The sequence below is a fragment of the Arctopsyche grandis genome, chromosome 6 (assembly GCF_051622035.1).
Source record: "Arctopsyche grandis isolate Sample6627 chromosome 6, ASM5162203v2, whole genome shotgun sequence".
Taxonomy (NCBI): domain Eukaryota; kingdom Metazoa; phylum Arthropoda; class Insecta; order Trichoptera; family Hydropsychidae; genus Arctopsyche; species Arctopsyche grandis.
Genome location: NC_135360.1, coordinates 25,089,876 through 25,101,837, shown reverse-complemented (window position 1 = coordinate 25,101,837; position 11,962 = coordinate 25,089,876). Strand labels below are relative to the sequence as shown.

Below are 11,962 nucleotides of genomic sequence, written 5' to 3'. Positions count from 1 at the left end.
GTACACCAAATGTTTTGTATTGGTCGTATGTAAACGATAAACTTGTGTAATGTACAAACATGATTACGTAATATGTATGTGTTACTATTCGACTTTATCTGACGAAAAAATTTATTGTATTTTGAAGCAGACGCGAGACAGCACCCAGTCGCAATAAAACTGGTTTCAGGGAGGAGATACTCGATCTGTTTACTGGTTTGAGCACTAACAGTTTATCGGCATTCTTGCTAGTGAAAGGATGGCGTCTGTAATTAATTTTGGAGCTGGTCCAGCCAAATTACCCGAAGAGGTGATTTTTTTATATTAGTTAATTTATTTTCCATTCTTTAATTAGTTTATATTTTTATTCTTGTTTCCTATTTTGTTCTTATTCTTATCAAAAACATTAGAGAAAATAGTCAATATAATATTCTAAGAAAATAGTTTCGAGAAAGATTACATTATACTTTTGACCCTTGATAAAGTCGACGTCATATCACCAATTTCTTGCGATTGTTTTTATTATTTACTAGCTGTATTACCCGGCTTCGCTCAGTGTTTATAATATAAACCGCTTAAACATGACTAAGCTAATTTAATTAAAAAAAAAAAAAATTAAAAAAAAATTTAAAAATTAAAAAAAAAAATAAAAAAAAAATAAAAAAAAAATCAAAAAAAAAAATTAAAAAAAAAATAAAAAAAAAATTAAAAAAAAATTAAAAAAAAATTTTTTAAAAAATCAAAAAAAAAAATCAAAATTTTTTTTTGCCTTCTAGGGCTTCGCCCTCGGCGCCCCCCTGAGCCTTTGCCTTCTAGGGCTTCGCCCCTCCACGCCCCATGAGCAATTGCCGTTTAGGGCTTCGCCCCCCTTAGTTAATGCCTTTTAGGGCTTCGCCCCTCCGCACCCCCATGATTAAATGCCGTCTAGGGCTTCGCCCCCCTTAGTTAATGCCTTTTAGGGCTTCGCCCCCCGCGCCCCCAAGATTAATTGCCGTTTAGGGCTTCGCCCCCCTTAGTTAATGCCTTTTAGGGCTTCGCCCCTCCGCGCCCCCATGATTAAATGCCGTCTAAGGCTTCGCTCCCATGATCAGTTGCCTTTTAGGGCTTCGCCCCCCACGCCCCCAAGATTAATTGCCGTTTAGGGCTTCGCCCCCCTTAGTTAATGCCTTTTAGGGCTTCGCCCCTCCGCGCCCCCATGATTAAATGCCGTCTAAGGCTTCGCCCCCATGATCAGTTGCCTTTTAGGGCTTCGCCCCTCCGCGCCCCCATGATTAATTGCCGTCTAGGGCTTCGCCCCCCTTAGTTAATGCCTATTAGGGCTTGCGCCCCATGAGGCTGGGCCCCCCGGGCCCCCTTCGGGGCCCCACGGGGCTGCGCCCCTTGTGGCGCCCCCTTTTGAGCCCCATGGGGCTGCGCCCCATGAGGCTGGGCCCCCCGGGCCCCCTTCGGGGCCCCACGGGGCTGCGCCCCTTGTGGCGCCCCCTTTTGAGCCCCATGGGGCTGCGCCCCATGAGGCTGGGCCCCCCGGGCCCCCTTCGGGGCCCCACGGGGCTGCGCCCCTTGTGGCGCCCCCTTTTGAGCCCCATGGGGCTGCGCCCCATGAGGCTGGGCCCCCCGGGCCCCCTTCGGGGCCCCACGGGGCTGCGCCCCTTGTGGCGCCCCCTTTTGAGCCCCATGGGGCTGCGCCCCATGAGGCTGGGCCCCCCGGGCCCCCTTCGGGGCCCCACGGGGCTGCGCCCCTTGTGGCGCCCCCTTTTGAGCCCCATGGGGCTGCGCCCCATGAGGCTGGGCCCCCCCGGGGCCCCACGGGGCTGCGCCCCTCGTGGCGCCCCCTTTTGAGCCCCATGGGGCTGCGCCCCATGAGGCTGGGCCCCACGGGGCTGCGCCCCTCGTGGCGCCCCCTTTTGAGCCCCATGGGGCTGCGCCCCATGAGGCTGGGGCCCCACGGGGCTGCGCCCCTTGTGGCGCCCCTGGCGGGGCCCCATGAAGCTACTCGCCTTGCGCCCCCGCGGGGGTGAATCCATTGAAACGAAAAAAAAAATCGGCGCCCATGGATCGAAAAAAAAAAAAAATCGAATCACGTGTTCGATGACGTCACCGATCTACGGACGAAGACGACGAAGACGACGAAGACGACGACGACGACGACCAAGGATATTTACATACAAAGTCTCTTTCCAAATTATAGATTAGATTTGATTATATTTTTATTATTTATGTACACGTGTCAAGTAATATGACAATCAAAATGCTTGATAATGGGAATTAAATATACACTATAATTACATTTATTATATTAATAAGGCATTTAATTTTGCTCAAGTCAAACTAGCTTATCACTTGCAAGGATTATATGTATCATTTGGTTTATATGATTTAAAGGTTTTGGTGAATGTGCAAAAAGAATTGGTAAAATATGGCAACTCACAAATCAGTGTTATGGAAATGAGCCATCGCTCAAGTGATTACATGAAGATCAATGATGATTGCCAACAATTTGTAAGAGATTTGCTGTAAGTGTAGAAATAAAACACAAAGGAACTCAATAAATAATCAAATTAATACTTAAAAATTATTAAAAATTTCAGGAATGTTCCTGATAATTACAAGATAATATTTTTACAAGGCGGTGGCACTGCTTTGTTTGCTGCTATACCATTAAACTTTATGTCTAGGACTGGATCTGCTGATTATGTAGTCACTGGTATTATAATAGACATATGTATGTAAACTTTATAGATTGAAGTCTGCAGTATATATAAACTTAAATCAAAATTTAAGGCACTTGGTCAGCAAAAGCGGCAAAAGAGGCAGCTAAATATGGAAAAATAAATTTGGTCTTACCAAAGACTGATAAATATCAAGATATTCCTGATATCAGCACATGGAAACTCGACCCAAATGCATCGTACGTTCACGTTTGTTTCAATGAAACAGTAGATGGTATACAAATTAGTATTTTTATAAAAAAATTGTATTTTTTTCCTTTGCTGTTATTTTAAGTTATCTATATTTTGAATTATTACAGGAGTTGAATTTCCTTATATACCAGATGTTAAAGGTGTGCCCTTGGTTGCTGACATGTCTTCCAATATCATGACCAGAGAACTAGACATCTCCAAAGTATAATTTTTATTTTTATTTTAAATACACTATTTAGATAAGTTTTTTAAAAGTATGATATTTTTTTAGTTCGGTCTAATATATGCTGGAGCCCAAAAAAATATTGGACCAGCCGGTGTAACTTTAGTGATAGTACGGGAAGATTTATTGGGATCACCGCTGCCTATCACTCCGGCAGTTTTAGATTTCACCGTCAACGTAAAAGAAAATTCGCTCAACAACACCCCACCGACGTTTGCGTAAGCAATCTTCAATGTCAACGTTCGCTTACACATGTAATTGAGATTTAGATGCTATTGTTTGCATGTTTATTTCAGAATTTACGTTATGCTAGAAGTGTTCAAGTGGATTAAGTCTAATGGTGGCATCAAAGGCATGCAAACAAATTCAAATACAAAATCAGATATCTTGTATAACATTATCGACAATTCCAAAGGCTTTTTTGTGAGCACTGTCAACAGGAAAGTTCGCAGTAAGATGAACGTCACGTTCAGAATTTCAGGAGAGTGCAGTGAAGGTAAACTGGAAGATGTCTTCTTGAAGGGGGCAAGTCAAAGAGGAATGTTACATTTGAAGGGACACAGGTACATAAATAGTTGATAGTTATTTTTTTTATAAAACCAGTATAGAAGATCAGTCTGTTTTAAATAATTTTAACATTTTAGAAGTGTCGGTGGAATTAGAGCTTCCATATACAACGCCGTATCGGTAGCTAATGTCGAAAGCCTAGCAACGTATATGAAAGAATTTCAAGAAAAGTATTCAAAGTAATGCAAATATGGTGTGCTTTTCATATTAATTTTATATCATTGTTTTGAAAGGGTTCTAAGTCTTGTGTATTGAATAAAAATCATTTTTTTATGTATGTATATCAGTTCATTTATTTTCATTCATCCATCAACATAAATTTAATAAAAACAATACATATCGAATGTTATTTGGATAGGTACTCACATCGACGGTACACTTGATATATTTAAACAAAAATGTGCGATGACTGTTAAAAAAGAAGACTTTTCACTTTGTCACATAAAAAATAACATTATGTCCAATAATTAATATCATACAAAAATGTTAACAAAAATACACTAAGAGAATAACGGCTTCACAGGATAATAAATATATTGTAAATACACAAATTCACACATATGAATTTGCGCATTTGTACGTATGTACGTTCATAATAATACACAAGCAAATCTAAATTAATACTATTAATATAAAATTATTAAGAATACAAATTATATCAAACCAATAAGTACTTTTTAATTAAAAAAATCCTTTTTGTATAAATTTGTATCTTAATTAAGGGGTATTTGCGTGTGTATGTTAATCATATATGTACATTTAAAATATATAAATAATAAAATGCATATACAACTATTCAATAACAGGCACCCGCACACGCACACATACAAATTTAAATGTTTCTAATTATCTAAATCTATTATTTGACTTCACAATATGTACATCTTAAAATTCATTGGTGAGCACTGTAAGCATTAGATGAACATGCTTTACATTAAAGTTATTTGTAATTTTGTCTCAAAATTCAAAAGGAAGATATCTATTTATATAAATATTTATATTGGGGTTATTTACAAGTGCGATTTACGTTTTGTATCTGATTTTTCAATTTAAAAATTTACATGATTTATCAAAAATATAGTCTTAATCTTATTTACCTAGCAGCTAGCATAATTGGTTAGTTTTTTTAAATTAATGTAACATGTAAGGTATTGTAAAATACACACATATATATATATATATATATATATATATATATATATATATATATATATATATATGTATATATCATATATAAAAAGAAACTAGTATAAAAAAATATTCGGTACTTTGGCGAGGTTTGCTAAGCAATACTGGCAATGTTCATATTGTATAATGTCCATATGTAAAACATTATGTTTTAAATTTTGCACTCATCGTAACCATACGATATTTTCTTCAAATATACATATGTTTCAAAATATTTCAAATGTCTCACATATGCACAAATCCACGAATTGCAAGCATTGTTGCCAAAATACCGTTCCTATCTGACCTAATGTGATCTAAGTTTTTTTTTTATGGCAGTGCCCATTATCAACACACTAACTTTTTGAGCATTGTTCTTAACATTAATCAAACGAACACACAAATGTTGTGTTTCGGTTGTTATTTATTTTTGGGTATTACAACAATAACAAATGTTCAAACATTGGTACGGCTCTTATTAAAAAAAACAAAAATGCATCAAAAGAAGTCTCAAAATCATAATAGTTTTTTAATACATACGTAAGTATCTAATAAACACAAATCTCATTCTTGACCTCTCACACTTTCGATATGTTTATGTACATGTAAATAAAAAATATATGTAAACAGAAATGTATCACTTCGGCGAATTATATTAGTGTTTGAAATAAATAATAAAGTAGACAAAATACTGATGGAATGCACAACAGTGAAAAATTGAGTAGTCTATTTAAATTGGTCAATTGATTTCTTCACTTAAATCCTCTTTATTTTTAAACGTTATTTTCATTGTCCTTCACTATCGCTATCACTTTTGTCTGAAAATATCAAAACACACATAATTATACAAAGATAAATAATGACAGTTTATTTTTGAATGATCAATATATTACCTTTTTTCCCTGGGTAAGCATGTCGCTTCAGTCTATCGTACAAGTCTTCCTTTGTTCCGTATATACTAGCATTAGACCTAGCCAAGCTATTCATTTTACCGTTAACACCATTGTGTAAACTCTCTTTCATGTATGTTTCATTGTAGAAATTAGGCATCTCCCAACCGTCTTCTTCATCATCATAGTAATGAGCGTACGTCGAGTGATGTGATGGGGCGATGGATTCAGCATACGGAGTATGAGCGCCATAATAGAAGTTGACTTGAGATCCATTTTGATCGATCGCTGGAGTCATCGTCTTCTTTGGTTCCTTCTTTTTATTTGACCTAACGGATTAAAATTAGACGATTAACTAAAATTCAAGCCGAAATGCCGTAGTAGTAGTGATTTTTTCAATATACGCACCTAACGCAAATCATCCATACAAGTAAAACTATGAAGATTATGAAGATAACTCCTCCAGCAATGCCTCCTGCAATATAAGCGAACTCAGATTTTTCAGCACAATGACGTCCGGTGAAACTTCCTATGCATCTGCATGTTGGTTGTCCTCGTAAGTCTTTGATACACTGTCCATCATTTTCGCAATATCCAAGACATACATCTAATGCAACATAAATACAATATTAATATACCTATAATATTACGCTAAATACAGTTCAGTCTATTTTTTGAGACATACCCATGCAAGCTTTTCCAGTTCCGTTGAAACCAGGTTTACATTGGCATTTGAATTCTCCAGTCTCTGGTAACAAGAGACAGTAAGCGTTGCTGTCGCAATGCATTTCAGGTCCTTCCATTTCGCAAGGATTGGAACATTCAGTTTGTGATATCTTAAAACAAAAAAAGACACATTATAAATCAATATTGGTATTGCTGGAAATATGTGTATTTACATGAAAGTGGAATGTCGAATTGATCACTTACAGCAGAGGGTCCTCTAGTGCTAGTGTTGGGTGGACAAGGTAAGCAACTAGTTTGTTGAAATTCAGATTGGTATGTTCCTTTTTTGCAAGCAATACAGCTATTGAGAGTTCCATTCAAGTATGAGCCTAAAATTTAAACCTAATTAGCAAATGGTTCAATGAAGAAAATCGTATTTGATAGTAAGAAGTTTTCAATACCTGGTTTGCAGATAGGAAGCGTGCACTGATCAGGACTGGAAGCACCTCTTGCAGCAGTCGTAGTTCCAGATGGGCATGGAGTACATAGAGCGCGTGCACCGGAAGCTCGGAGAGTACCACGAGGACATGCTTCACATTCACCGCTGCTGCCCAATTGCATACCAGGTGGACATTCATCTCGACATTCCTGACTGGAGACGGCTTCTTGGATACGAGTGGTTTGACCTCTCGGGCACGGAATACAAGTGAAAGCACCTTCTAGCGATTGGTATGAGCCGTGACCACATGGTCTACAAAGTCCTGCTTCTCCGTCGTAATATTTACCGGCAGGACAACGTTCTACGAGAGCGAAGTACAAATATTTAGAATAATCTGTCAAATGATATTGTGTAAGCAGTTCCAAGAATCAAATAAAAACCTTTGCAATCAGCAGCACTTCTAGCTCCTGGAGCGTTTGTGACTCCAGGTTGGCCTGCGATATCTGGACAAGAGGTACATTGCAATTGACCAGCTTCGGATTGATATGTGCCCAAAGGACACATTACACATTTGCCAGTTTCAGCATTGTAATGTGATCCCACAGAGCATGGAACTGTAACAAACAAAATTATTGTTATGAAATTGTTCTTATTAACAACGCAATACTTGCAGATTACATATGCGATTACTAGTGCAGACTACATACCGCAATCTGGTGCCATGACAACTTGTCCTAAAGGACATGCATAGTCAGATATGAGCTCTAATGATGATGGATCAGGTACAGTATTAGGTAAAATATCTCTGACATCAAATTGGTCTTCTTCCAAAATGAGTTTTTCCAATAATCGTTGGACAGTCGATCGTTCGTTGCTTCCAGAGTGAATGACGGGATCGCTGTTTAGAAAAAAAGTCAATTCAGTTTTGTATGTTTATACGTAAATTACATAGATATGTACATATTTTATATTCACATAAAAGTTTAAAATGGTGCTAATTTTGCTTTACAATATCAACATACATACAATACATATGTGCTAACTAATTTTTATTTGCAAACTTAAATTATGAAGGAACATCAAGAGCTACATAGATTTATTTATAATATAATATGTAGTTACATATAAAATTTTGACTAAAATTGTTCCTTCAAAAATATGCTTTTGTACTCACTTTGTAGCCGGGAAAGATATTTGAACATCATAGGTATCACTTGCTTGCCTTCCTTCGCGGCCTTTTTTGTTCCTATGGGTAATGTAAAATAGCACATGCGCAATGAATAACTATGTTATTTACATAAGTATATGATACATAAAAATTAGAGACATAAGTTGGATAGTCATTTACATAATCGATTGTAAAACATCATTTCACAGTATCGACAATTCGTTTGAATAATTTTGAATCAATTCCACCAAACAAATTTCAGCATCCGTTTTCAACGTTTGTTAAAAAAAAACGCAGTTTTAAAATCCCAAACATACATTACAATAGTGCAAAAGTATACAATTGTACAATGTACGTGCATGTGCAAGAGATTTGATCACAAATGATGCAGAATAGAAACAGATAATTTACACAAAACATGAGAAATTACATCTACAAATATTTTATGAGACACAATGAGTGCTTTTGTGAATAAGTAAGAAATACTAGGTGCTAATCGTAAATGACTTTCAAGACAGTGATATAAAAAATTGAATTCTTACTCTTCGACAGGTAGAATTGCATCGAGTACATAAGTTCCACCATCTTTTTCGTTAGTATTCGGAGTTTGAGATGCTTGTCTTGCAGTTCGGCTCGCCCTATGGTCGCATTTTACATTTATGTCTAATTCTTTACATTCCCTAGTTCCTATAACATAACATTAATCCAATTAGAATCGAGAGTAAAATACTTTCATATATATTTTTACGTACATATATATAGAATACATTAAAACTTACCATCAATAAAGTATGAGCAGAAGTTCCAATCTCTGTTCAATTGATTGACAGCATTTCGTACTTTCTGTCTCAATACACCCTGACCAGCCTCATTACACAGAACGGAGCTTGGGAAGAGCATGGATACTTTGAATACTCTTTGAGCTGGAGTTGATGCTGTAATATTGAAATAAAATCTTATATTATTCTGAATCAACAAATATATTATGTATTTAGTTTTAATTCATGTAATACTCACGTGAACAAGCTGGATATAGCATCTGTAATGATGGATCGGGAGTGGGCCTCCAGAATCCTTCAGCACCGCAAGTGTAGAATGGTGGCACTTGTTGAGAGAATCTCAATCCTGGTTTGCAAGAAATCTCACATACTTTAAATTGACCGCCAGCTCCCCAATCGCGACAAGATTGTGATCCTCCAACAGGGTCAGCGAGCAATGGACAGAATTCAGCTGTAAATTATATATGTTTAATATACGTTTATCATATTAGAAGAAATGCAAGAAAATGTACTGAAAACTTTGACGTACATAGAACTGTAACTTTGAAAGTACAAGTGGCAGTGTTTCCGGCTTGATCTTGAGCGACGTAAGAAATGTCATATGATCCCCACAAGAGAGTTTGTCCTGATCTGTAACCAGACTTTTCATCGACTTTTACGATTCCCACGTTGTCGCTAAATTGAGGCTCGTCCCAGGTAACAATAGCTGATCCATTCTTTGTGATTACCCATAAATCGCCAGGGCAACGTTCGACTTTGGGAGATTCCTATAAAATAACAAATATAAACATGTAGTATATTGGAATGAATATTTTACCATGAAAACTTTTGTTTAAAAATTATTTTACTCACTTTATCAACTTGAAGTTGTTGACATTTATTTCCTGAATATCCGTTAGGGCAAACTCTTTGGCCGCAGTGCGATGGTACAATTCTTTCTACACCACCAACAGTATCTTCATATCCAGCCCAAGTCAGAATTAATCCATTGTACAGTACAGGTTCTGTCCTGCAATCTCGAACTTGTTTTTGAATTTCTGATGTCACATCTAAAGCGCGATTCCAAACTTGCACTTTGGTCATGTGTCCTTGGAAGCCGGCTTCCGTGTAGGCTTTGGGATTGTTTGATTGTGGTTTACCAAGTGTAACCCACGCACTGAAATAAATAGAAATGAGAAATTATAAATATGAACCATGAAATTACATTTTAATATTAACGAATAAACGCTAAACTTACTGCTGTGGAAGTTTTCTGCCACTTCCATATCCTTCAATTTTGCTTGAAATCAATCCTTCGGTTATGAGAACAATTTCTCCGCCATTTTCTCCATCCCAAACTAATGCAATGTGGTGCCATTGTCCATCATTTATCGTGGCATACTCTCCAAAGCTCAAATAAACATCTTGAAGCTCCGGGAAGAGAGAAACTTGAACACCGTTTGAATGTGCTTGTACCGATGGACGTCGGCCATTTGCAACATGAGCATTGCTAAAAACACAATTCATTAAATAAATAATGTAATACAACAGTCGAATCTTAAGAAAGTAATTATTAATTTATAACTCACTTGACAGAGTATAGAGTGAAGAATGTACCACCTTCATCTTGTTGTGTAAACTGTACCCACATTCCAATAGTCAAACCTTGAGTTTCTCCAGTATAGAATGGAATAACTTGTGCGGCACTTGAACGAAGTGGATCACTGAAGTATAAGTCATAGTCGACGCTAATTGCTGAAAAAATAATATTACGTTTAGAAGTGTTCTTTGTGACAACCTAAAGTATTTCTAAAGAATCTATTTACTAACTTTTACGACAGTCATCACCAGTTAAGTTGAATGGACATTGGCAGTAGAATCTTCCAGGTAAATCGATGCAAGTGGCTGATGGGGGACAAGAATTTTCCTTGCAATCGACGATGTCTTCTTCGCAATTCTTGCCAGTGAATCCTGGAGTACAAACGCAAGTGTGACCTTCTCCATTGTCAATGCAGGTAGCTCCATTTCTGCAGTCGCCAGCTTCACAAGCATCGTATTCGTATTGGCAACCGATTCCTGTATAATCGCTTGAGCAAGAACAATTCAATCCTGAACCAAAGTCTTGACATTTGCCGTTGTGCATGCACGGGCTTCCTATGCAACGTTCCGGAGCTGTTTCACATTGTTTGCCGTCTGTTCCACTCGGGCATCTAAAGTATAATATAAATATATTTAAAATACATAGTTGAATAAATATATAAAATGATACATTAAACAATAAAGATATACTAACACGCAGAAAAAGTCTTGGAACAAATCAATACAATTGGCATCGTTTTGACAAGGTAAATTATTGCAAGCTCCAATATCTTTCTGGCACTTATCTCCAGTCCACCCAGGTTGGCAAACGCATTTGAAACCTCCGACCTCATCGCGACACGATCCACCATTCAAGCACGGCTCATAAGCGCAGTCGTCCATATTATTCTCGCAGAATTCTCCAGTATATCCTTCTCTGCACATACACAGGTACTTGTTGTCCAAATCGACACAACGATCAGTTCCAACAGGGTTACAGGGTTCACTGAGACATTCGTCGATTTCAGCTTCGCACTGAAGTCCCACAAATCCAGGTCTGCACTTGCAGATGAATCCATCCAATTGGTCGATACAAGTTGCTCCATTTTGACACGGCTCCACTGCACAATCGTCAACGGTGTGCTGACATCTCTTTCCGGTGTATCCAGCTTCGCAATTGCAAGTGTATCCGTTGACCACGTCGATGCAGTGACCTCCGTTTTCGCAAGGAGTACTGGCGCAGTCGTTGATGTTGACGTCACAAGATGGTCCTGTCCATCCTCGATCGCAGACGCATTCGTGTGAGAATAGCCTATCGATGCAAATTCCGTTTTTGCAGGGTTCTGAGGCGCACAAGTTAATCTTTTCTTGGCACCGTTTTCCTGTAAATCCAGGAGGACAAGAACAACTGAAATCGGCCACCAAATCAGTACAATTGGCACCTAGAAGACAAGGCTTTTCTGCACAATCATCTGTATTGACATCACACTTCTGTCCTTCCCATCCAGGTAAGCATTCGCATTTGAAGCGACCTTGTTGTAAAGCGATGCAAGTTGCACCGTTGACGCAAGGATTTCCATTTGCACTGCATGGATCAATCTGAAAA

At 37.9% G+C, this 11,962-nt stretch overlaps 2 protein-coding genes across 3 annotated transcripts in view; one reads left to right on the top strand and one right to left on the bottom strand.

Moving 5' to 3' along the window:
- On the top strand, window positions 1-4,391 carry LOC143913190 (phosphoserine aminotransferase). Of its 2 annotated transcripts, none has more exons than XM_077432838.1 (8): window positions 1-289; window positions 2,362-2,492; window positions 2,568-2,683; window positions 2,761-2,922; window positions 3,008-3,102; window positions 3,172-3,341; window positions 3,420-3,686; window positions 3,768-4,391. In XM_077432838.1, exons 1-8 carry the CDS (start codon window positions 239-241, stop codon window positions 3,871-3,873), a joined length of 1,098 nt encoding a protein of 365 aa, XP_077288964.1. In that variant the 5' UTR covers window positions 1-238; the 3' UTR covers window positions 3,874-4,391. The 2 variants fall into 2 exon arrangements, with proteins under 2 accessions (XP_077288964.1, XP_077288965.1); XM_077432839.1 differs by having other exon boundaries at window positions 114-514; window positions 2,173-2,492; window positions 3,768-4,356.
- Window positions 4,392-5,189: 798 nt separating this feature from the next.
- Window positions 5,190-11,962, bottom strand: part of uif (sushi, von Willebrand factor type A, EGF and pentraxin domain-containing protein uif) — a 67,274-nt gene continuing 60,501 nt past the window's right edge. The window contains exons 21-38 of the mRNA XM_077432155.1: window positions 11,072-11,955; window positions 10,609-10,988; window positions 10,368-10,533; window positions 10,037-10,288; window positions 9,652-9,955; window positions 9,329-9,566; window positions 9,038-9,250; window positions 8,800-8,955; window positions 8,563-8,707; window positions 8,027-8,098; window positions 7,560-7,750; window positions 7,293-7,466; window positions 6,875-7,213; window positions 6,678-6,802; window positions 6,433-6,583; window positions 6,156-6,354; window positions 5,751-6,076; window positions 5,190-5,675 (exon numbers count right to left, since the gene is read on the bottom strand). Coding sequence (XP_077288281.1) covers window positions 5,644-5,675; window positions 5,751-6,076; window positions 6,156-6,354; window positions 6,433-6,583; window positions 6,678-6,802; window positions 6,875-7,213; window positions 7,293-7,466; window positions 7,560-7,750; window positions 8,027-8,098; window positions 8,563-8,707; window positions 8,800-8,955; window positions 9,038-9,250; window positions 9,329-9,566; window positions 9,652-9,955; window positions 10,037-10,288; window positions 10,368-10,533; window positions 10,609-10,988; window positions 11,072-11,955 — 4,347 coding nt within the window. The 3' untranslated portion in view covers window positions 5,190-5,643. The remainder of the gene's footprint in view (window positions 5,676-5,750; window positions 6,077-6,155; window positions 6,355-6,432; window positions 6,584-6,677; window positions 6,803-6,874; window positions 7,214-7,292; window positions 7,467-7,559; window positions 7,751-8,026; window positions 8,099-8,562; window positions 8,708-8,799; window positions 8,956-9,037; window positions 9,251-9,328; window positions 9,567-9,651; window positions 9,956-10,036; window positions 10,289-10,367; window positions 10,534-10,608; window positions 10,989-11,071; window positions 11,956-11,962) is intronic.